General features: G+C 37.4%; 1 protein-coding gene across 7 annotated transcripts in view; it reads right to left on the bottom strand.

The window, feature by feature from the left end:
- The window catches only part of rtel1 (regulator of telomere elongation helicase 1), a 194,472-nt gene extending 172,502 nt beyond the window's left edge, over positions 1-21,970 (bottom strand). For 6 of the 7 annotated variants that reach the window (XR_009514082.1, XM_059980542.1, XM_059980540.1 and 3 more), the window contains exons 1-5: positions 21,888-21,970; positions 15,472-15,581; positions 13,968-14,163; positions 11,930-12,020; positions 1,637-1,718 (exon numbers count right to left, since the gene is read on the bottom strand). Coding sequence is in view for 6 of the 7 variants with exons in the window: in XM_059980542.1 (XP_059836525.1) it covers positions 1,637-1,718; positions 11,930-12,020; positions 13,968-14,163; positions 15,472-15,573 (471 nt within the window). In the remaining variant the exon portion in view is untranslated. Of the gene's footprint in view, positions 1-1,636; positions 1,719-3,122; positions 3,248-11,929; positions 12,021-13,967; positions 14,164-15,471; positions 15,582-21,887 lie in introns of those variants that run through there. The other variant, XM_059980544.1, reaches the window with a different exon arrangement.
- Positions 21,971-26,753: the final 4,783 nt, after the last annotated feature.

Genomic DNA, 26,753 nt, shown 5'->3' with positions numbered 1-26,753 from the left:
GAACTGATAAACATGGATGTTGCGTGTAAGGATGATCCTTAGCACTCAAAGCTATATGACTAATGAATTGTCTTCTATAATCAACGGGAAGGAACCACTGGTCTTTTAGACTACATGACTAGCAGCTTGGCTTCTTCTAATTAATGGGGAACTGATTGTGTAATGTAGGGACCCTATGTCTAATTTTGTGTAAGGTATGGAAGCATCCAGTACATTGATGATAAGTTCTAAGCGAAAACTCCTGGCCCCAGAAAACTGCTGAACTACATGTACGTTAAGGTATAAAAAACCATGACTGTGCTCGCATTAATAGAGTCTCTTAGTGAGCGCTCCATGGTCACATAATAAAGTAATTAAACAGAATACTGGGGTCTGTGTAAGTCTAATCAGCAATAGTAAATTTCTTTGACAGGCTCCAATTCTGATTCACACATCAAGAAATGAAAATTCCCTCGTCATATACAGGCAGTCCCCGGGTTACGTACGAGTTCTGTTCCTGAGCCCGTCTTTAAGTTGGATTTGTACGCAAGTTGGAACAAGTACATCCAGTATTATTTAGCGTCAGTTAGTCAAACATTTGTCTTAGTATATACAGGCAGTCCCCATGTTACGTAAAAGTTCCATTCCTGAGTCTGTCTTTAAGTCGGATTTGTTCATATAGCGGAACAAGTACATCCGGTATTATTTATCGTCAGTTAGTCACATGTTTGTCTTAGTTTATAGTATATATTTTACCTTTCTATACATATAAAACACTTAAGAAACTTTTGTATTCCAATAATTAAACCACTGCATTGCTTAGTAATAACTGTAGCTTTCATCATGGCAGCTCCTTTCACATGCTCCATTATTCTCACTTTATCCGTTATCCTTTAAAATTTTTCTGATCATTGATCGACTGTAGCCTAACACTTTTCCAATGACCGATGGCGTTTCACCTCTTTCCAAACGCTTTATTATTTCCACTTTATTTTCAATCACGATCGCTTCAATGGAACAGAAACACTACGGGTGGTGGCTCCTGAGCTTTACCGGCTCCCGTGGTCTGTTGGGTCCTAAGGACCACCACATTGAGACAGGCTAAATGGGACAAGTGGGGGCTGTGCTGGGTTTGGGTATTTAATCATCCACAATATTCTGCGTGGGAATTTAAACTGGAGATGGCAGTTTTTTTTTACGAAGTCAAGTTGCAAGCTTGACATCAACCCAGCACGGATGGTACGGGAGTCACTGGATCAACATCAACCCAGCACAGCTAAACACTCAACACAGTGTCAACGGCAACAACTTAAAATGGCGGACAGCGTTGCGATCTGACTTTAAATGGCGGACTGCACTCTCCTTCCTTGGTTCATAAGTATGAGTTGTCCGCAAGTTGGATGTTCGTAACTCAGGGACTACCTGTAATCATTATTCCATTCTTAAAGTTAAAAATTCTATTAAGATGATTTAACAGTAACAAAAATATTATTTTTTTCTGAGTAAGCATTTTTTTCTTATCTCTTCTTACGTACGTGTTATAATGCAATATCTCAAATTATTTGGGCTCTCTTTACAATTTGCAAAACAAAAGCCAGTAAAGTTAAAGCGCAAGGTGAATGCACACAAGGAAATCAACTGAATTGCTTGGTTTTACCTTTGCATGATTGCTTTCCAGTTTCATTACTTCAGGATGGATACAGAGCTGTTCTCTTGATCCAAGTACGCACATCTTTGGTCTAAATGGTTAAAAAAAAGGGAAGTGTTAACAGAGGTGATGAGGCAAAGATCATTTTAACTACTGAATCAGTAGCTTTCACCATGTTTCCTTCAAAAGTTCATAAATTTATAATTCAAAATAAGACCACACCAAATATAATCTTTGTTTGTAAAGTTGACTAATGCAGCCTAACTGTTTACACAATGCCAGTACTACAATGGCAGTAACAGAAAAGTGGCAAGTATTGAATATGAAAGAAAAAGGACATTAAAGGAAGAGCCAAGTGCGGCAATAATACCAATTAGGCATGACATTGCAGCTTTGGTAAGACAGGATGACTTCAAAGAAATAAATAAGGTAAAAAAAAATATTATGACTTGAAGAGCTACAGGAATTCTGCAGGTCTCCAAACAGAGAGGAAAATAGAGGATTAAGTCAGTAGGGAAATCTCCAAATACGATTGTGTTGACATTCCTTAAATATCAATTGAGTAGATAATAAAGATGTAAAGGAAATAATTCCAAAATTCCAAAATTCCAAAAGAACTTTGACCACTTTGTCTACAGCCAAACAAATCAACATTCACTGCTGGATCTGGTGGTGGAAATGAACTGAGTCAAGTGGATCAAATATCGGTGGGAGAACTTTCAAATCAATTTAAACATTGTATCACAAAGTTTAGATTATTAACAGAGAAGGGTAAACATAACTCCTGAATTTCAATAGCATTAGAGGGGACCAAGGCAGGATAAAATTGAGTGGAAGAATAATAATAGATCTTTGACTAGATGTCTAGTGTATAGCCTAGGTACATTCCCATAAAAGGTGGGATATGAAACTGCTACTCGTTAGATGAAGTGAAGAAACTGCATGTTATTAAACAAACTAAACAGCAAAGAATTCTGAGAATAGAGTGACAGTCAATATAAAATCATCTGCTAGCTGGTAGGAAGTGAAGTGGGGATCTTTGGACTACAAAGGTGATGTGTACAGGTGACCCTCGCTTTTTGAACGTTCGCTTTATGACAGCAGGCTGTTACAAATTACCTTCGTCAGTACCTGTTTTCGCTAACCAAAGAGGATTTTCGCTTTTACGAAAATAAGATGGGGGGTGGAGTTTCAAGATGGTGACGTAAGCATCTGCCTTTTAGGCGCTTTTCACTTTTTCAACTATAATCACCCTTTAATCAAATCTTTTCGAACCTAATCATATGAGTTGATACTTTTGATTAACTCTTTTTTTCTAAAACAATATTTGATTTAATCTTGTCAAACTTAAAATGGCTACAAGCAAGAAATTGTCTAAGGATCCTCTATCCATCGACGCTATTTCTCATCTTCTGGACGCTAAACTTGCAACTCTGGAAAGCAGGCTAGAAAGTAAATTGGAAAGTAAACTGGCAAGTTTGGAAAATAAGCTTACCACGAAAATATCTGAACTCGAAGGATTTGTTAGATCGCTTGATATTAAGCTTCAATTGCAGGCATCAGAAATTCAGCGGCATGAAGATAAGATCACGACTCTTGAAAAATTAATTTGCGAAAAAGTACGTACAATTGAAGCGCTGGAGAAGAAGGTACACTCGACTGTTAAAACATTAGATCAGTATAAGTTTAAAATTACTGATCTTGAAAATCGATCTCGCAGACAGAATTTGCGAATTATCGGGTTCCCCGAAAAAGTTGAGTCCGGTGATTTAACTGAATTTTTCTCTGAATTATTGTGGGAAATTTTCGGTGCTGAAGGTTTGCATACTAAACCTGTTATCGACCGCGCTCACAGAGTTGCGAGGTTTTCGGCTGCGAGTGACAAACCACGAGCTGTGATTGTTCGCCTTCATTATCTTCGGGAGAAAGAGCTTTTAATTCGATTAGCTCGTAAAAAAGGTATGATTTCTCACAACAGCAACACATTTCGAATTGTTGAGGATTATTCATTCGAAGTAATGAGAGTGAGAATCGCTTTTAAGCCAGTGATGGCAGAGGTTCATTCGATTGGACTTAAACAAGCTTTAAGATTTCCAGCGAATCTTAGAATTACGTTGAACAACAACAGTCAGCAATTTTTTAATACTCCGGAAGAAGCGAAGAAATTCGTTGAAGAATATCGATCTTCTAGTGCAAGTTGAACTATGTGTTATGCTGAAAATTTTTTGGAGAGAAGATGCCATTTCATTTTAAGTTTTAACCTATGAAGCTGGGTTATAACTTCTTATCCTGATCTACAGGTCTGGTTTCTTTTTTTTTACTATCACCATCGTTTATAGATGCTCTTTTAACTTTTTATAATATCTCTTTTTTTTTATTATTCTTTTTTCTGTTTCGGATATACACGTTTATATTTTGTAATAAGGATTTACTTTTTTTAAGATGTCGTTTCTTCTTCCCATAAGACTTTACTTTCTGTAAACATTTATCTGTTTGCCTGCACTTGGAAATGGGACGAATGTTTTGGATTTTTTTGGTCTTTTTTTTTATTATATATTGTAGTGTCTATTAAATCTTTTTTTTAATCCTATTTTGATAACTTTTTTTTCTATTAAATTTTTTTAATAGATCGTTGAACTATTGTAATATTTTGTAATATGGCTTTTTCAAAATGTCGTTTCTTCTTCCCATAAGTCTTTGCTTTTGAAACGTCATTTTTCTTGTATTTGAACATGGAATTTTTTTTAAAGGTATATTACACTTTCAAATTTTAATGTTTATACCTTTTTTTTATTAATGATCGTTTGTTTTATTATATTATTTTTTATTCATTCTGATTGATATACATTTTCTCTTTGCAACCCTATATTTAAATCTGGGTGTTATATAGTTTTTTTTAATCTTTTCATGGAGCTGCCATCTTGAAATGGGGTTAATATTAGTGTTAGTTTATGCGCCTGGCGCTTGGCTTTCTTTCGAGGGGTGGGGGGAGGGGGTACGGATCTTTTTTCACGCTTTTGCTTTTTATTTTTTTGCTTTTAGTTTATGGGCCGACTTTAAATTATTAATATTGTTGAAGTGTCATGTTCTCCGGTTGCTCCTGTACCATTTTTCCTTCTTCCTGAATTATGGGTTATGTGTTTTTTTCAACCTTTCATAGTATATACAATTAATATTAGCATGATGGATAAGTCTATTAATTTTATTTCTTGGAATACTAATGGTTTAAATCATCCCATTAAACGTAAAAAAAAATTAAAGTATTCCATAGACTAAATGCTAATATTATCTTTGTACAGGAGACCCATATTAGGAGGGAGGATAATCAACGCTTTTTTAGGTTCTGGCAGGGTCAACAATTTCATTCATATTGTACTGCTAAAATTAGGGGTGTGTCTATTTTTATAGACCCCTCAATCTCGTTTATACATCATGAAATTATATCTGATCCACAGGGCAGATTTTTGTTGATTACTGGTTCACTTTTTAACCAAAAAGTGGCTTTAGTTAATATTTACGCTCCAAATTTTGACTGCCCTGAATTTTTTAAACGTTTATTTACTACCCTTCCTAATCTAAATGAATATATTTTGATAATGGGTGGAGATTTCAATTGTTGTTTGAATCCTTTGATGGATAGATCTAAACCTATTCGAACTCTTCCGAATAGATCAGCTTTACTTATTAACTCTTTTATGGTTGATTCAGGAATTACTGAAATATGGCGGTTTTTGAACCCTGAAGATAAAGAATTTTGGTTTTTTTCACATGTATATCATAGTTATTCTAGAATTGATTATTTTCTTATTGATCATCGTTTATTACCAGATGTTATTGACTGTAAATATGATTCTATTGCTATTTCGGATCATGCACCTTTGAAGTTATCTATCAAGATTTCGGACTCTTTCATTAATACTAGATCTTGGAGACTCAACGCTACTTTGTTTCAAGATCCAGAATTTATTACCTTCATAAAACAGCAAATTGACTTATTTTTTTCAACAAACTATACTAAAGAGATTGACAGAGGAATACTTTGGGACTCTTTTAAGGCTTTTATTCGTGGACAAATTATCTCATATTCTGCTGGTAAAAGAAAACAAAGATATTTAGATATAGCTTTATTGGTGGATAAAATTAAAGAAATTGATAAGATTTATTCCGTTACTCCTACCAAGGAACTTTATAAGAAGAGAGTTGAACTGCAAATGGAACATAGCTTACTGTTATCTTCTTCAATTGAGAATCAATTAATTAGGACCAGGGCTCAATTTTATATCCATAGTGATCGAACTGGTAAATTGTTAGCTAATCAATTCAAAGCTATTTCAACTAAGCGACAAATTATTAAAATTTGTAAACAAGATGGTAATCTGACTACGGATCATACAGAAATTAATAATACCTTCCAAGATATTTATAAATCTTTATATCAATCAGAATTTGATGGTGATCTGTCTATGATGGATAATTTTTTTAACAATTTGAATATTCCCAAATTGACAGATGAAGATCGAAGTTTATTTGATGCTCCTATTTCTATGGCTGAGGTAGGAGAGGCTATTTCATCGATGAATTCAGGGAAAGCTCCTGGCCCTGATGGTTATATTATAGAATTTTTAAAAACTTTTTCTTCTTTGCTTTCCCCTTGGTTATGTGAAATCTTTAATGATGCATTTATTAAGAAGAGACTACCCCAGTCCTTTTATGAAGCTACTATCTCTTTAATTCTTAAAAAAGATAAAGACCCTACTTTATGTGCATCTTATCGCCCTATATCGTTATTAAATGTAGACTCTAAGATTCTTACAAAAATTTTAGCTATTAGGTTAGAAAGGTACTATCACAGATTATTTCAGGAGATCAAACTGGTTTCATTAGGAACCGATACTCCTTTTTTAATGTTAGAAAATTAATTAATATAATTTACACTTCCTCACCCACAACCCCAGAATGTGTTATTTCATTAGATGCTGAAAAAGCTTTTGATAGAGTTGAATGGACATACTTATTTAATGGCTTGAAGAATTTTAATTTTAGTTCTAATTTTATATCATGGATTAAATTAATATATTATAAACCTGTTGCTTCTGTTCTTACGAATAATTATAGATCCTCTTTTTTTCAATTATCTCGTGGTACGAGACAAGGTTGTCCCATAAGTCCTTTATTATTTAATATTGCATTAGAACCTTTAGCCATTGCTATTCGTGAATCCCCTAATATTTCTGGTATTACCCGTAATGAGAAATTATACAAGTTATCGCTCTATGCTGATGACTTGTTGTTATATATTTCAGATCCTGATAATTCTATTCCCACTATTCTATCCTTGTTGGCTCAATTTGGTAGTTTTTCTGGTTACAAATTAAATTTGGATAAGAGTGAACTTTTCCCTTTAAATGCACAAACTTTACTGAATGACAGGATACCATTTAAAATTGTTACTGATAATTTTATTTATTTAGGTATAAAAATTACCAAGAAATATAAAGATTTATTCAGATTGAATTTTTTACCTATGCTTCATCAAATTCAACAACTTACTACTAGATGGTCTCCTTTATCCTTATCATTGGTTGGTTGGATCAATGTTGTTAAAATGATGATTTTACCGAAATTTTTATATTTATTTCAAGCCTTACCAATTTTTATTCCTGTCTTTTTTTGATAGCATTGATTCAAAAATTTCCTCATTTGTGTGGCAAAATAAAAACCCCAGATTAAGTAAAAGACAGTTACAGAAATCTAAAAAAGATGGTGGTTTAGCTTTACCCAATTTTAGATTTTACTATTGGGCGAATAATATTCAGAATTTATTATACTGGAAATTAGATTTAGATTTACCATTGTGCCCACAGTGGGTAAATTTAGAATGTAACGCTACACAAGGATATTCTTTATTTTCTGTTCTTGGCTCTTCTCTCCCTGTTGACTTAGCTAAACTCAATAAACAGATATCTAACCCTATTGTCAAACATACATTACGAATTTGGTTTCAATTTCGTAAATTTTTTACTCTAAAAAACTTTGTTCTTGATAGCCCTATCTTACTTAATTTTTTCTTTAAACCCTCTTTAACAGATCGAGCTTTTAGTATATGGAAAAGGAAAGGTATAATATGCTTTCGCGATCTTTTTTCTGAAGGTAGTTTGATGTCTTTTGATCAACTTTCTAACAAATTTAAATTACCTAAATCTAATTTTTTTAGATACTTAAAATTAGAAACTTTTTATATAAAGTTTTACCATCCTTCCCTAATTCAACTTTGATAGATTTTTCAGATATGATTTTTACTTTAAATCCCTGTCAGAAGAGATTAGTGGCTGTTATTTATAATATGATTATGGAGATACAACCAGAGATATCAGGTAGAATGGGGAAAAGAACTTCAATACAATATTTCAATGGAAAAATGGGAAAAAATTTTACAAATGGTTAATTCGTCTTCTATATGTGCTAAACATGCTTTAATACAATTTAAGGTTGTACATAGAGCTCATATGTCTAAAGATAAGCTTGCTCGGTTTTATTCTCATGTTAATCCTCAATGTGACAGATGTCATTTAGATGTGGCTTCATTGACCCACATGTTTTGGTCATGTCCTACTTTACATAATTATTGGAAGGACATATTTGCTATCATTTCCTCAATTTGGAATATTGATTTACAACCTCATTTTATCACTGCAATTTTTGGTATTCCAAATGAAGATGATAGTCGATTCTCTCCTCCAATTAGACGAATGATTGCCTTTGTAACATTAATGGCCAGGAGATCTATATTACAAAATTGGAAAGAAGTAAATCCTCCTACCACATTTCAATGGTTTTCTCAAACTATTTCTTGCTTAAGTTTAGAAAAAATTAGAAGTACTATTTTTGATTCATCAATTAAATTTGAAGAAACTTGGGGACCGTTCATTCGACACTTTCACATGAATTAATTTGACTTCTTCTAGACCTTTACTCTTATTATTCTTGTTCTGGTATGGAGTTCCGGAGTTTTTTGACACTATCATATACTTATAAACTATTATTATTGCCCATGTTAGTTTAGGTTTAGTTTTTTTTATTATTTCTTTAAATATACATTTTTTCTTATATTTTACATTTTTTTCTTTTTCTTTTGATGATTATTTTTAATCTTTTCATGTATAATCAATATAGATTAGATTGATATTGTATGATCCTTTTTTGCTGATAGTTTAATAAGATATTGTTATCTTGTTATCAACTCAATTTCAAATCTATTGTATTCATAACATATGTAATATTATGTTACGTTTTTTTAAAAAATTAATAAAAAGATTGAAAAAGAAAAAGAAAATAAGATGCCCACTTTATACGTGTCTTTACCCCGAGAAAGACGACAATGATTGTGAAGCCTTGTGCGGGTAGTTGTTTGTGCATGCGTGTACGTGCGCACACATATGCGTACATATGCGTGCACGTGTGTAGGCGTGTACATGCCAATTTTTTTTTCTCTCAAAATTGATTTTGGCTCGCTGTCTTCCAGATTTTGATAAGTGAAACTACACCATACAATATTTCTACTTTATATAGGGTGTATATTTAACATATCATTCCTGCTTTTACTATAATGTTGGTGTTATTTTAGGTTTTATGTGTTATTTGGTATGATTTGGTAGGTTTTTTTTGGGTCTGGGAACACTCAAAAATTTTTCCTATATAAATTAATCGCAATTGCTTCTTGGCTTTACGACATTTTGGTTTACAAATGGTTTCATAGGAACGCTCTACCTTCGGATTGCTCGGGAAACCTGTATCTAATCGTGCATGGCAACACTAGGAAATTTAATAAGCTCATGGTGAAGGATTATGATAAAACAGGAAAAAAAATTGGGCAGGGACAAAATATGGATCAACAAAGGAATTGTAGTTGATTTGTAAAAGTTAGATTGCATGACTAATTTAATTGGATGTTATAATGGTTGATGAAGGAAGCTCTATGGAGTTGTTCATATTGATTTTAAGAAAGTAACAAAATACCATAGAAAAGGCAATACAATTACACTGAGACACTTTCAACAGGTAGGTCAATGTAGACTGAATAAAAGCTTGGCTTAAAGACAACAAAGAGGCAAATGTTGGTCTTACAGAGAAGGAAATGGTATGAAAGTCATTTAGAGTTAAAGCGAACAGCTTTATATATGAATAAATGTTATTAGAATACAGGGTAAACTTCCAAAATTGCCAATGATACCAAATTTTAGGTGATAATAGAACTAATTGACCGCAACAGGCCACGATAAAACTAGTAGAAGCAGCGGAGATGAGTCAAATAGAATTTAGAAGAGCATTGCAAAGTGATACATTTTGGCAGTAGGAATGTGCAGAGGTAATCAAGATTTAATGACATAATTATAAAGTGCATTTAGAAACAGAGGGACCTGGTAGCTAATCTGATTAGATCTATAAAGGTGAAAGGAAATATTGGGAGAATAGCTAGTAAAGCACATAGGATCATGTTGCCCTCAGGTTATGACAGGACTCTGTTCAGATGAACTGTTTGCAACCCAAAACAGTTTGCAAGTTAGAACTGCGGCCAAGAAGTAATTCCCCAGATGGCAGAAGATGCCTGCAGCTCTACAGCAACCAGAAAATTCATCCCAGATCTCCAAAACGCTTGTTCACTTGTATGGCTGCTGATACAGCACTGTGCAAAGGTCTCAGGCACATATATATATCTAGATAGAGTGCCTAAGACTTTTGCACAATACTGTATTTGTCAATGTGAAGTGGAGAGCGAGTTTGTAAATCTGGCAAGAACAAAGCATGTTCAGGTATGGGGAGGATGCAGCAGTGAAGTGGTGTGGGGCTGGTGGTAGTGAAGGAATGCCAGGGATGAGAGGTGGCACGGATGCAGACACACACTCAGCCCTGAGATACCAGGCCAGGTCATTTGACAATTGGTTTACTGATCACTAAAGAATGTCTCTCTGGTGCTTCATACTCCCTCCACTCTTCCTTCCCCTTTTCCCAACAATTCCCCTCTTCCTGCCCCCTTTGTCCTCTCAGTTAACAATAGAGATTCATACCGGAATAAGGTTTATCATCTCTTGCATATTTCATGCAACAGACTAAATTACTACAGTACTATGCAAAAATTTTTGGCTGTATCTATGTGCCTGAGGCTTCTGCACACTACTGTAGGTCAGGTACTCATAAGTAGGGAGGATATATAAAGGCCTAGCATGCAAAAACAGAGAAGTTTTGTTGAACTATTATAAAACTCTGGCTAGGCCATAACTAGAACACTGGATGTGGTCCTTGAGTCAGTGCCGTGAGATTTAATAATTTTAAGGATGGAACAAAGGAGGTTGAGGACAATTTGATAAAGACCTAGAAGATAATGACAGCAACCCACACAATATGCTGGAGGAACTCAGCATGGCAGGCAGATTATGTGGAAATGTTTAAATAGTTGATGTTTCAGGCTGAGACCCCTTGTCAGGATTGAGCGATTGAGGTAAGGGAGATAAAGAAAATCTGTTTCCATTAGCTGACAGTATAGCAGTTAGGAGACATGGATAGGACAAGAGGTACAGGCGAAGTGCAATGAAGAACTTTTTACTGGAGAGTAGGTAATGATTTGGAATGCCATAACTATGAGAATGGTAGAAATGGGAATGATTAATGATTTCAAAAGGGAATAGGGTAGTCTCTTTTTTAAAGATGCAGGTTATACTTTATAAAAGGGACTAGTGATTCATTCTGCAGAGTTGGCAATGCTGAATGGTTCCACAATAACAAATTGAAGACTTACAGCATCAATCATACAAAAGGGAACTTCCTACTTAAGACTGTTCCTTTTATATTCATAATTGTGACTTTTAAAATGAACTCTGAAACTGTCTCATGAAAAATAGCTCAGTGTCCTGCAACTGAAAATCATCATTAATCCTCTAGATATACATTAATTACACTTTCAGCCCAGAAGTTTCATATAATGTATCTGTAAAATATTCAGTTCCACCAGACTTAATTGTTTTCTCTTTGAAACAACTATTATTTAATGAAGAGTATTCTGGTATGGCAAGGTATTTAAAAGTTTACATTTACAATTTCTGCAGTAAAGATGCTGTAGTGAAGATAACACTGATTTCACCAAACAGATAACTGAATAAAGAATCTTTACATTCCATTTTCATAACACAAGTTTTAGGTTGGTAAAAATTAATCCACAATACTTTATCACCTTAGACATAATAGACAGAGCTAACATTTGAGAAAAAGGCAAATGCTAACTGAACTGATGTGAAAGAGGTATCTCACCTATATGAGGTAGTTCTTAGCTCATTAATAACCTGAGTGAGCTGTGAATGAGTTCTTGAGGCATAAATGATCTTTGGAATATCACCATACCCTACGAAGGAGATATTATCAACAGAAAATTAACATCAAAAATGAAAATGATGCACCAACATATGGTAGAATGCAAAATAATGTTTGTTTACATAGCAAAACAAGAACTATTGAAGCTTCTATATATGACAGTGTTACCCTGTCAAAACATGAGAGAAGCAGCCCTGTGATGCATTTTTTCTCCATTCTTTTAATAAAACAAGATTGTGTTATATTAATGGAAATTTAAGAATTATGGGGCTATTCATATAAATGTTGAAATGGCAACAGAGAGATTAAGTTCTCTGTACCGTACAAGTTCACTTATTGGCTTTGTATAGCATCAGAACCACAAACAGCAGAAGAATGGAATTATTAAAAATGTGCAAAGAAGGATAGCGTTACGTACAGATAAATTTCCCTGAATTTTAAGCAAAGAAGTTGTTTATCCAGCCCTTTACACGCCCTAAAATCTGACTTGCACACTGAAGAATGAATAATAGCTGTTTTAGAATGGGGGAGGGAGGAGCTTAAATCCTCAATTAAGCTGATGTGTTTTGCACAAGGAAGAAAGGCATTTTAAAGGAATCAGTAACATGCAATGTTAATCTGTAAAGATAAAAGAGACCAGTAATATCAGCAATCTCAGATGTGAATTTCAAACCCCTAGGACAAAAATATCATTTACAATAAAAAAATATAGAAAATGCTTGAAATAATCTTTTCTTTTTTTATTGCACATCTGCAATCTTTTGTTTTTCTTTTTGGATTTTGCTACCACCCCCCCCCCCAACCGCCACCCAAATACTTGAGTAAATATGTATTATTTTAGTGGCTAAGAAAGTTAAAATTAACTCCGTCTTTAATCAATGTGGTAATACCCATTAAAAACCTGTGACTTTCTGCTACCTTATGCAAGTGGTGTTTACTTGTGGATGCATTGGATGCCGAGTTCTAGTGGACCATTTAAGTTACTTGATAATTAATGCACCTGCCATCTTCTACATAACTCAGTATGGCAGTCCTTCAAAATTAGTTATTTTCTTTTCAAACTCAATGACTCATGGAATAGAATAGAATCATAGAAAGTTGAGCCAAGGAAAGAACTCATTTGTAGTCACCCTACTTTCCAGCTTTTGCCGAGTTTTTTTACTGAGGTAAAAATGAAATACTAAAAGTCAGAAGTAAAACTGCAAACACTGGATATGCTCAGCTGGTCAGTGATATTGAGTACTTGTACCCCCTTTTTGTTTTATTACGTTATCAGCAGGTTGAAATGTACTTAATTCAGCCAATATTCAGTAAGATATTTTCTGTGTGAGGTCAGTTAAACTTTGAATTCTTCAGCTGCGCACTGAAACACAGAAAGCAGATTAAGCTGAAGATGAGCAGCCAGTGCATCTGATCCTCTGAGCCACTTACTGCCAAGTCCAACGGCAGATACACAAAAGCACCTAAATTCATCTTAGCCTGGTGGCTTTGCTTATGCAAAAAGATCACCAACTTTTATTGCAAGGGTACATGCCTTATATTTTTTGTTTGAAGCAGAGATTTAGGATTCAATGCCTGAGGACACAAACTTGCTCCACAAACTTGTAGCTCCATTTTCAAATTACAAAATGACTGCTGAGATTTTCTATCAGGATTGACACAACAGTTGTAACTCTGATGGCCATCGCAATGTAATATACTTACTCCAAAAGTTCATCAAAAGGATATTTTAATTACATTTGATAGAACAAGTAAGTGGCAGTGATGGCAGCACTGATACTGGTGAACTATTGTAAGGAAATAAAGGAAAAAATAAAGACAGGATTGCAATTTCAGCTCTGACCACATTTTTTGTTGAAAAATGCACATTAATAGACGTCATGTGATAAATTTCACTTTGGTTCTTCAATGAGGCACCTATAATGTGCAACTAATATAACAGATGGATGAAAGGAAGCAAGGTAAAAGTTGATCATACCCAAGTCGGCATCTACAGATCCACTGCCCCACGAAGATAGAGGCCTGTTACTGAAAAGTTCATCACCATTTAACTTCTGGGCTATTTTATTTGCTGAAATGCTGTCTCTTAAATGTTGCCTCCAGGCCAGAGAAGCACACAAAAGACAAAGTGTTTTTCCTGTCCCTGTAGGGCTTTCCAGAACTCCATTCACCTTCTGTAAAATAAAAACAGAATATATAATCTTCCATTACATTGTTCCACCACCTCCAAACAATCTTCACTAATACACAACAATCTGTGAAACTAATTTATTGAGAGAAACCTCCATATACAGCAGATCACCTTTAGACTGGTAGTTTCTACCCTTTACTCAGCCAACAAAATTGAACCCCCCCCCCCCCAATGCATTTATACACCGTAGTGTAGCAGTTAGCACATGCTATTACGGCTGGGGGAGGGGGTGGAGTTGAAGATTGGAGTTCAATTTGTGTGCCGTCTATAAGGAGTTTGTACATTTTCCTCACGACTGCTGGGTTTTCTCCTGGTGCTCCGGGGTTCTTCCCACAATCCAAAATGTAACAGTTAGCAGGGTAAGTGATTCTTGTAAATTGTCCTGTGATTACGCTAGTGTTAAATAGGTGGGTTGCTGGATGGCATAGCTTGTTGGCCCTGATCGTCCTGTTCCGTGCTGTATCTCTAAATAAATAAATGAAGTATGAAGCAGAAATATTGTACCCTAGTTCTTATTTCAGGCTGAAATAAGTACAATATTACCTATGACCGGCCACAGTGATGATGGAAAACATCAGAGCCATAAGCACCAACTTTAATAGGAAATGTCTTGCACACAATGCAATGCTCTTTGTGTATCTACTTACTTAAAAGGTACTTCCACAATTCAGTATAAAACTGTCCAGATTATGAACAGCTGGTCCACTAATGCTCTTTGCCCTTGGGCAGCAACTGTTAACTTGAAGAAGTCATTATGACCGATTGCAGAGACATTAAAATATGGCGCTAATTAAAAATGGTTTTTAATTCTGTGCCCTATCACCCTTCACAATAAAAGCCAAATGGCAAATGTAGTACAAGGTGATAACTAGACTAACTTCAATTACATGATATATTAAATTATGTGAAACACTATTAAAGGTTCTCATATACACCCAGGACCAAACCTAACAAACCAACATGATTCACTTTTAATCCTCAGTGCCGCATTGGATCCTGAGTAACAATTACCTTGTTCTCCTTACACCTGTGTTAATGAAATGACATTAAACAATCTTAAATCTATTTATCAGATAGATATTAAGTTTGTCAGGAGACAGGTGGGAGGAAAATCATTTTTATGATTTGACATACTGCAATAACTATTTATTCACTAAAATTTAACAGTACCTTAGTTTCACTGAATGAACAAACCACAATGCATCGTGCTTGAAGATATGTTTTAATACTCGAAGGAAAACAGTAAAAACAGTGCTGAATAATATGTAATACAGTATATATAGCTTATTACCTTTTGTAGGCATTCTATCACCTTGGACATATAATCCTCCTGGCATTTATACGGAATATATGGAAAATCTATACTAATCCCATCAAGTTGGATTTGGGGCATCTTGGTTACTAAAAGAGAATAAACGTAAACAAAATGCACGTGTTATTAAGGTTCCCTCTTTCAGCTTTCCAAATTTACTCCATGGTAATAGTGTTCCAATTTTTTTTTGATTAAAAGCAAATTCTGTTCACTGTCTCAACTGGTGAAATAAACAAAGGAAGTTATGGTAAGGTCAGAAGCATATTAAAACATATGATAATAAACAGCAGTAACATTCCACATCTTTTCAACTCCAACGTATCTGTTGTGTGACATCTGTACTCATAGAATCTTGAATGTATTCCAAAACAAGCAAACTTATACTTCAACTACATTGCTATAAGGCATAATAACAGTGCACTGAACATATTCCAATTATCATTTACATGAGAAAGTCTGCAGATACTGGAAATCCAAAGCAACACATTCAAAACGCTGGAGGAGCTTGGCAGGTCAGGCAGCATCTATGGAAAGGAGTAAACAGTCCCTATGTTTCACTGCCAAAATATTCTGTAACTATGGAACACCTCCACAAAAAGGTGGTTAAATGTTCTCAATCATGCATTTGTATTCACAAACAATTATGAAACCAGGAACTTTTGTATTACGGAATAACAAAGTAGCTTTAGCAAGTAAAGAGGCCTTTTGGCTTGTCAAATCCATACTGACTCTATGTTTGAGCAATCTATCCTTTCGTCCTTAAATCCAAGGTTCAAAGTACATTTATTATCAAATATGTATAAATTATACAACCTTGAGATTCATTTGCTTCCAGGCAGCCACAAGAAACCCGAAGGAACCAATATAGTAAAAAGACCAACACCCAATGCGCAGAGAGGAAAAAAAAAACAAATCATGCAAACAATAAAGCTAGCACCAGCATTCAGAAAGAAATTGAACCCATAAACCAGAAGCCTGGAGCAGCTAAAGTAAGTCCATATCCTCATTCTCAGTTCATCACACAGTAGGGCAAATCGTGACAAAGCTCACCAGCACTAAGCCTGGAACGAGGGAAGCACGACACAGTCTCAGCACTGAGAAGAGCGGATTAAAATGTCGCTGAGCGGAACTAGCCCCAGCCCTCGCCTCCGATCCCTACACCCTGACTTTTCAGTCCATCTGGACATGGCATCAGAATCAGGTTTATTATCACCGGCATGTGACTTGAAATTTGTTAACTTAGCAGCAGCAGTTCAATGCAATATATAATCCAGCAGAGAGAGAGAGAAAAAAAATAAAATAATAAATACACAAGTTAATTATGTATATTGAATAGATTTTTAATAATGTGCAAAAATAGAAATACTGTATATTTTTTTAAAAAGTGAGGTAGTGCCCAAAGCTTCAATGTCCATTTAGGAATCGATGGCAGAGGGGAAGAAGCTGTTCCTGAATCACTGAGTGTGTGCCTTCAAACTTCTGTACCTCCTACCTGATGGTAACAGTGAGAAAAAGGCATGCCCTCTGGCTGCTGGAGGTCCTTAATAATGGACGCTCCCTTTCTGAGACACCACTCCCTAAAGATGTCCTGGGTACTTTGTAGGCTAGTAACCAAAACGGAGCTGACTAGATTTACAACCTTCTGCAGCTTCTTTCGGTCGTGAGCAGTAGCCCCTCCATACCAGACAGTAATGGCATTTAAGCTGTCCAAGCACTAGGACCCGCTCTGTGCTGGCCTGTACGTGATGTTTCCAAATCTGCCCAGTGCTTAAATGGATCCAACCTCACTCCTGATTTAGGTGGATGGGTTCAGGAAGAACTCTGCCCCAACTTTGTCAACTCCGCTTGCTCCAACTCCGGCTCTGACTTCCACTCGAACATGCCTTAACTACGCTCTGATTCTGTCTTGCACCCACATGCCTCGACCCTCAGATCAATCTTGCCTTTTCATTGTGGTGATCGGTTACAACAATTTTTTCCCACATAAAAAGCGTTATTAATAGGGTATTTAGTTGTACTTCTTGCTTTGAAAACCGCCAGTAAGCTTTCGCCCACCTTCAGTAGCACCATTGTAAACCTGCAGATTCTTTCCTTTCAGATAATTACGAAGTTCTCTTTTAAACATTGCAAATAAATCTGTTTCTGCCTACTATGAAACCCTAAACGTTTCAGGAGCAGCTTCTTCCCCTCCACCATCAGAATTCTGGATGGACAATGAATCCAGGAATACTATCTCACTATTTTTTCTCTCTTTTTTCACCACTTGCTTAACCTTTTTTAATATATGCTTTCTATTGTAATTTAGTTTTTTTATTATGTATTGCAATAAACAGCTGCTGCAAAACAACAAATTTCACAAAATATGAAGTCAAATTAAATCTGATTTTGATAAAAACTGACAGAAACTGCTTTACAAAAGTGAAAATGTCCCTTTTCATTCATTTATCAGTTACCTTCATATTAAATTCTCATCCTCTTCTGCCATTGGGAACTGGCTCCATCTAATTTACATATGGCCTGTCATATCTCTGTCCATATGAAGTCCTAAAGCACAGAATCATTTGAATAAATCTCTTCAGCCACCCCTCTCACACCTTCACCTTTTTCTGACAGTGTGGCACTCAGAACTGGATCCCATATACTATATCAAAGTTTTACAAAGGCTCATCATGACCTCCCAGCTATTGTGTATGATACCAATGAATAAAGACAAGGATCTTATCTGTTCTGTTAACCACTTTATCAAACTGTCCTGCAACTTTCAATGAACAATGCAGATGAAATCTCAAGATATTCTACCTGTATCCCTCTTCATGTCAAGTCAAGTCACATCTTATTGTTATTTGGACTATAACTGCTGGTACAGTACATAGTAAAAATGAGACAACGTTTATTCAGGACCATGGTGTTACATGACACAATAGAAAAAGTAGACTGAACTACGTAAAAAACACAGGAAAAAAATACTACACTAGACTACAGAACTACCCAGTACTGCATAAAGTGCACAAAACAGTGCAGGCATTACAATAAATAATAAACAAGACAATCGGAGGGGGGGGGGGGGGGGCTCATTCTCCCTACCAAACTGTGACAATGTACATTTCTCAGCATTAATTTTCATCTCAGCTACCCATCCCATCTATTAGCAAGTCAATTATGACACACCTATGTTATGTGCACTGTTTTGTGCACTTTATGCAGTACTGGGTAGTTCAGTAGTCTAGTGTAGTATTTTTTTCCTGTGTTTTTTTACGTAGTTTAGTCTACTTTTTCTATTGTGTCATATAACACCATGGTCCTGAATAAACGTTGTCTCATTTTTACTATGTACTGTACCAGCAGTTATAGTCGAAATAACAATAAGATGTGACTTGACTTGACAGGAAGAGGGATACAGGTAGAATATCTTGAGATTTCATCTGCATTGTTCATTGAAAGTTGCAGGCAGTTCACTATGCCAAGTTTTATATCATCTGCAACTTGTAAACTATGTCCTGTTCACCCGAGTCATCATATACACCTGCATCTGTTGCAATGTCAAACTTTGAAACATTGATGATTCAATTTTGTTTATACATTGGAAAGGATACTTGCCTTCTCTTACTTGTCTAAGTTGTGCACATACAATGTTTTGGGAAGAGTTCAGTGCATTACTCATAATAACTTGTGATCATTGATAAATTTCTACCCTTTAGAATTGTTAGCAGAGAAATGGACCTTGGAGCAACTGAACTTGCCTTTTGTTAAAACTACCCTTAGCCCTGGTATTCTGATCACCTCTTTCTGCATTCTACCTGTAATTTACCATTTCTTATCTGTTCTATGAGCATACCTAAAGTGCTACAGATTGGTGTTAACAGTAAAATTTATATTCTAGTCAATCCATCTCTACAAAATACCATCTGCTCCATGTTGTCAATGCCATGTCAGAATCAGGTTTATTATCATTGACTCAGATGATGTGAAATCTGTCTATTTGTGGCTTTAGTACAGTGACATGGCAGCATAGTGATTGGCGCAACGCTATCATAGCTTGGGGCGTTCCAAAGTTTGGAGTTTAATTCTAGCACCATCTGTAAGGAGTTCTTACACTGTTATTGGTCCCTGTACATTGTCCCATGATGGGGCTACGGTTAAATAGGTGGATTGTTGGGTGGTGATGCCTGTTGGACTGGAAGGGCCTGTCCCATGCTGGTTCTCTCAATAAATAAAAATAAAAGGACATAGCTACCACACATTGCAAAGGTAGTGCTCACAGACTATTCTGAAATCTGATAGCAGAGGGGAAGAAACTATTTCTGAATTACTGAGTGCAGGTCTTCAGTAGGAACACGTTCCAGACGCGGAGGTCCCTCAGTGATAAATGCTGCATTCCTAAGGCACTGCCTCTTGAAGAGGTCCTCAATAGTGGGGAGGGTTGTGCCCATGACGGAGCAGGTTGAGTCTATAGCCCTCTGCAGCCTTTTGTATCCCTGTGCATTGGAGGATAGGTCACTCAGCAGGTCGGGCAGCATCCGTGGATACGAACAGTCAACGTTTCGGGCCTGATGAAGGGTCTCTGCCGGAAACGTTGACTGCTCGTTTCCATGGATGCTGCCCAACCTGCTGAGTTCCTCCAGCGTGTTGTACGTGTTGCTTTGACCCCAGCATCTGCAGTGTACTTTGTGTTTATGCAGTCACTCAGAACATCTACATCATTATGGTTCAAACTGTTATTCCAGTCGAGATTCAAGCATCACTTTCCAGAAGTATGAGAACAGCAGTTCATGGGCAGGTATGAGACTGAGACTTGGAACTCACAGTGAATGAGAGGACAAGAAAATTAGAAATATGGGACGCTCAGCACTGTTCCCCTCAAATTTGTAATGACCAGTGTGCACAAAAATCTTGTGCCGTGCACTTTTTGCCCAGTAACAAGATGTGTACAATGAATAATTTGTTCAATAAAAACAGTACAAATGAGCCATTCTAAAATTTGCAGACAATTCACTGCAACTTTGACAACACCGTCCACATGAAAAACTTGAAAAGGAAATGTGATTGTGTACGATTGTTAAATATACTTAACATATCAACAAGGTAAAGGGTGACGATCTTTTGTGCGCAGTTTAAATTCCTGTGTGCTAGTAGCAAAAGATGTGCTTGCGCACAAACCTTAGAGGGAACATTGGCACTCAGGCAGTAGGAGTGAAGAATCACAAGAGATAATAGTTTCATTGGGAAGAGAAAACTAGAGAAAGTTGTAGTACTCAACATTTCCTAAAGAACCTGGATCAGAATGAAGGCAATGGGCAATGAAAGAGGTCTTGAGAGCCATAAGAATTATGCTCCAGCTTGCTGGTTTTGTCAAATCTTTCTGTTACGATCAATGTCTTCAAATGTTCAGTTATGCATTTCATTGATCTGATCGTTACATTCCAGAGAGGAACAAAATCCAATCAGATTACTTTGACTGGTGACACAAATTTCCATGAGACGCAGTAAGACTTCCTCCCTTTCCCATCAAAGTGACACAGTATTGATGAAAAAGTTGTCTCTTATTGACTCAGTTGTCTCTAGCACTCATATAACTCATTTTTTCTCACTGGACACCTTGTGACATAGCTTTATCTTGGCAACAAAGGTGATGACCACATTTCCATTCCCCCACTGCAGCAAGTCCCCTTTGCCCTCAGCATTGTGTCCTAAGAAAAACTATTTCACAATCTTCAATATCTTTTCCATACTTATTGGCATTTTACACACTCCCTCAAAAGGACATATTAGAGGAGTTGCTCTTGTACTCACTCAAAAAAACCTCACATTATACTGTTCTCAATTCCATCCCTCCCAATGGCCTCTAATAATATCACTTGCTCACAGAAGCATCTCCAGTTATTCCACGTAGTCCAAATGCTTGTGGACACACACTTTTCCAGCTCATCTCCATATCCACATCATCACTATTACTACGGGCCTGCTTCTTTATCCTCACACGAACTACTGCCTTTCTTCTACAGGAGCAAGATCCCATACTCACAGGAGCTTCCATGTGCTTTCAGTAAAGGAAGCATCATTTTAAGGTAAACAAGACTCATTGACAGTGGCAACAAAGCAGAAGTCATGCATCTTAATTTTAAAAGAATTACATATACACTCAATATACTACAAAAGCAAATTCAGCAATGCAAGTACATGGCATAAATGGAATGTAATTAACACAGGTTTCACGCACATTAAGAATTTGCTGCTAAATTAAAAGTGCCACCAGTTTGAAATTCACAAATTTACCCTGGGGAGGATCTGCGCTACACCTGCAAAAAAAAATTGCTCATTAAACTTCTCAAAAGTCATCACTGGTAAAGGCGGAGGGGCAACGCTAACAGCGAAAGTCTCATTAACGAGCGACTAACCTCAAGCTCAAATTGAATCTCCGGCTCCGCGGCCCAAATCCGCGCGCTGGACCGACGGAAAGCATTCGCCGCCATGAGCGCCCCCTACTGGATCGGTAGGCGTGCTCCTGCAGTCCTCCCAAGCTGTCGCCCAATGGACAGGATCGGTCCTCCCAGGTCGCCGCTGCCTTCAGCGCCCCCAGTCGGCTGTTTCGCTTACTCTGAGCTGCGAGTTAAACATCACGCTGCTGGCGGTTCTCTTCTCCGTTTAATGTATAATTAAATAAGAATTTCAAATAGAGAACAAGAGAAAGAAAAATAATAGTGCTTGTGAGGTAGTGTACATGGGTTAATTGTCCATTCAGAAATCTGTTGGTAGAGGGGAGGAACTGTTCCTAAAATGTTGAGTGTGTGTCTTCAGGCTGCTGAACCTCTGAGGAGAAAAGGTCCTGGGTGACGGGCGTACTTAAAGACAGACATCACCATTTGAAGATGACCTCTAAGCTGGGGAGGCTAGTGACCATGATGGAGCTGGCGGAGTTTGCAACTTGCTGCAGCTTTTTCCAGTCCTGTGCAGTGGCCCCTCCATACCAGACTGTGATGTAACCAGTCAGAATGCTCTCCATGGTACATCTTGTGGTGAACTACATATACCTGTCTGGACACGCCCCCTGCTGACTGCTCCTGTGGCTCCTCCCACAGACCCCTGATCCTCGGCCTCAGTCTCCAGGACTAGGAGCTTGAAATTGCTCATCCTTTAGAACATAAAATACTGAAATCTATAGCACATTACAGGCCCTTCAGCCCACAATGTCGTGCTGACCTTGTAACCTACTCTAGAAACTGCCTAAAATTTCCCTATCGCATAGACTTCTATTTTTTTCTAAGCTCTATGTATCTAAGGGTCTCTTAAAAGACCCTATTGTGTCCGCCTCTACCACCGTGCATTCCATGTGCCCATCACTCGCTGTATGAAAAACTTACCTCTGACATACTCCTTGTACCTACTTCCAGGCAGCTTAAAACTATGCCCCTTTGTATTAGCCATTTCAGCCCTGGGAAAAAGCCTTTGGCTATCCACACAATCAATGCCTCTCATCATCTTATACAGCTCTATCAGGTCACCTCTCATTCTCAGTTGCTCCAAGGGAAAAGGCCAAGTTCGCTCAACCTTTTCTCATAAGGCATGCTCTCCAATCCAGGCAACATCCTTGCAAATCTCTTCTGCACTCTCCCTTCAGTATCCACATCCTTCCTGTAGTGATGTGACCAAAACAGAACATAGTACTCCAAGTGGGGTCTAACTAAGGCCTTATATAGCTTTAACATTACCTCACTGCTCTTGAACTTAATCCTACAGTTGATGAAGGCCATCACATCATACGGCTTCTTAACAACACTGTCAACCTGTGCAACAGCTTTGAATATCCTATGGACACGGACCCCAAAATCTCGCTGATCCTCCACACTGCCAAGAGTTTTACAATTAATATTATATTCTGTCTTCCAAATTTGATCTACTGAAATGAACTACTTCACAATTATCTGGGTTGAACTCTATCTGTCACTTCTCAGCCCAGTTCTGCATCCTATCGATGTCCTGCTGTAACCTCTGACAACCCTCCAGACTACCCACAACACCCCCAGCTTTCATGTCATCAGCAAATTTACTAACCCACCCTTCAATTTCCTCATCCAGGTCGTTTATAAAAAAAATCTCATAGAGGAGGGGTTCCAGAACAGATCCCTGGGGAACCCCATTGGTCACTGACCTCCATGCATTATACGAACCACCTACAACCACCCTTTGCCTACTGTGGGCAAGCCAGTTCTGGATCCACAAAGCAATGTTTCCTTGGATCCTATGTCTCCTTACTTTCTGAATGAGCCTTGCATGGAGAATCTTATCAAATGCCTTACTGTAGTCCATATACACTGCATCCACTGCTCTAACGTCATCAATGTGTCTTGTTATGTCCTCAAAGAATTCAATCAGGCTCTAAAGGCACAACCTGCTCTTGACAAAGCTATGTTGACTATTCTAATCAGATTATGTCTCTCCAAATGCTTATAAATTCTACCTCTCAAGATCTTCTCCAACAATTTTCCCACCACTGAAATGAAACTCACTTTCCTGGATTATTTCTACTCTCTTTCTTGAACAAGGGAACAATGCAACCTTCCAATCCTCTAGTACTTCTTCCGACCCTATTGATGATGCAAAGATCATCACCAGAAGCTCAGCAATCTCCTCCCTCACTTCCCACAGTAGCCTGGGGTATATTATCAGTACCTCCAGTTGAACTCTGTCTTTTTATGTGTTTCCCCCTAGCTGTCAGTCTGTGGTTTTGTATTGCCATGTGCTCCTGCTCTACTCTGGCCCTGGATTACTGAATACTCTGTCTCTCATCTGTTTCTCTTTATTACCTGTATTGCTGTCACCTGTGTCTCATTGTGCTCCACCTATCATCTGCCTCTCTGTGTATTGCTCAGTGTATTTCAGTCCTGTGTTTTCACCTGTTGGTTGCTAGATTATGCCAGTGAATTTTCCCGAGTCATTCCAGCATTTGTATCTGTACTCTGCCTGTCTATCTGTATGAATATCGACTCTGCCTGTTTCCCGATTCTGGTTTTTGGATTTCTCTGAATATTTTGATCTCTGCTTAAACTGTGACGCTGACTTTGTTTGCACCTCAGGATTTGTTACTCAATTAATATCACTTTGTACACGGTACTGGGTCTGCAACTGGATCCTTGCTCCACTGTCCTGATATGTATCTTGTCCGGTCCCAGCAACTTATCTAAATTAATACGTTTCAAAAGCTCCAGCACATCCTCTTTCTTAATGTCTATACACTCAAGCATTTCAGTCTGCTGTAAGTCATTGCCATAATTTCCGAGGTCCTTTACACTGATGAATACTGAAGCAAAGTATTCATTAAGTGCCTACGCTACCTTCTCCAACTCCGCACACACGTTCCCACTACCACACCTGATTGGTCCTAGTCTCTCATGTCTCATCCTCTTGCTCTTCACATACTTGTAGAATGCCTTGGGGTTTTCCTTAATTCTGCTCACTAAGGCCTTCTCATGACCTCTTTTAGCTCTTTCATTCTTGAGCTCTTTCCTCTTGTAATTGGAACTCTAGTAATTTTCTACAGCTCTAACAGTACCTTGTTTCTTGAACCTTTCATAAGCTTTTCTGATTAACTAGATTTTCTACATCCTTTATACACCATGGTTCTTTTACCCTACCATCCTGTCCCTGTCTCTGTGGAACAATATATGCAGAACGCCTGAACATTTGCCACATTTCTGCCATGCATTTCCCTGAGAACATCTGTTCCCAATTTATGCTCCCGTTCCTGCCTAATAGCATCATATTTCCCACTACCCCAATTAAATATTTTTTCCAAATTTTCTGCTACTATCCCTCTCCAGCACTATTGTAAAGGAGATAGAGTTGTGATCACTACCTCCAGAATGCTCGCCCACTGAGAGATCTGACACCTGACCAGATTCATTTCCCAACACCAGCTCATGTACAGCCTCTGCTCTAGTTGGCTTATCTATATATTGCATCAGGAAACGTTCCTGAACACACTTAACAAAACCCTTGCTCTAAGGAGATGCTAGTCAATATTAGGAAAGTTAAAATCACCAATCACAACAACCCTGTTATTATTGCAGCTTTCCAGAATCTGCCTCGCCATCTGCTCCTCGACGTCTCTGTTACTATTGGGGGGTTCTATAAAAAATCCACATTCGAGTTATTGCCCCCTCCTGTTTCTGAACTCACACCCACAATGAATCAGTGAACAATCCTTCCAAGACTTCCTTCTTTTCTGCAGCCGTGATACTATCCCTAATTAGCAACTTCCCCACCTCTTTTTCCTCCTTCCCTGTCCTTTTTGAAACATCTAAAGCCCAGAACACCCAGCAGCCATTCCTGCTTCTGAGACGTCAATGGCTCTGTAATGGCCCTATCCGCTGCCAATTCCTCCCAGAGGACTTCTCCTTCCTGAAGTCCGCAATCAATTCCTTGTTCTTGCTGATGAGTGAAAGGTTGTTGAGGTAATGCCATCAACCAGCTGATCTATCTCCTGTACATCTCCTTGTTGCCTTCTTTTACTGGCATTAATTGGACGTCCACTGGTACTAATTGTGAATTAGCTATTTTGCTCCACTCCATATGGGAACAGGGAACAGAAATGGAAATGAAAAATCACTTTCCTTTTAACAATCACAATACCCAAGAATTAATAAAGTTCAAAATAAATGTATTATTAAAGTACATATACATTATCATATACAATGCCGAGATTCATTTTCTTGTGGGCTATCGCAGTAAATAGAAGAAGCACAATAGAATCAGTGAAAGATCACACCCAACAGGGCAGACAATAACCATGCACAACAAGACTGAACTGTGTAAATACAAAGAGAGAGAGAGATAAAAAAAGAAAATATATATATATATATATATATATAAAGAACATGAGATTAAGGAGTCCTTGAAAGTGAGTCCATAGGTTGTGGGAACATTTCAGTGTCAGGGCAAGTGAAGCTGAGTGAAGTTATCCTCTCTGGTTCAAGAGAGTGACAGTTGAAGTATAATAACTGTTCCTGAAAGTGATGGTGCAGGTCCTGTCCCTTCCTCCTGATAGCAGCAGTACAAAGAGGTCATGGCCTAGATGGTGGGGGCCCATAATGATGGATGCTGATTTTGTGCAGTGGTGCTCCATGTGGATGTGCTCAATGGTGGGGAGGGCTTTACCTGTGAAGGACTGGCCTGTATCCACTACTTTTTGTAGGCTTTTCAGGACAAGGGCATTGGAATTTCCATCTTCTATAGTTAATGAGACAACCAGTTAATATAGTCTCCAC

The sequence above is a fragment of the Hypanus sabinus genome, chromosome 9 (assembly GCF_030144855.1).
Source record: "Hypanus sabinus isolate sHypSab1 chromosome 9, sHypSab1.hap1, whole genome shotgun sequence".
Classification (NCBI taxonomy): domain Eukaryota; kingdom Metazoa; phylum Chordata; class Chondrichthyes; order Myliobatiformes; family Dasyatidae; genus Hypanus; species Hypanus sabinus.
Note: the sequence above shows the minus strand (reverse complement) of the source record. Positions and strands in the feature narration are given on the sequence as shown.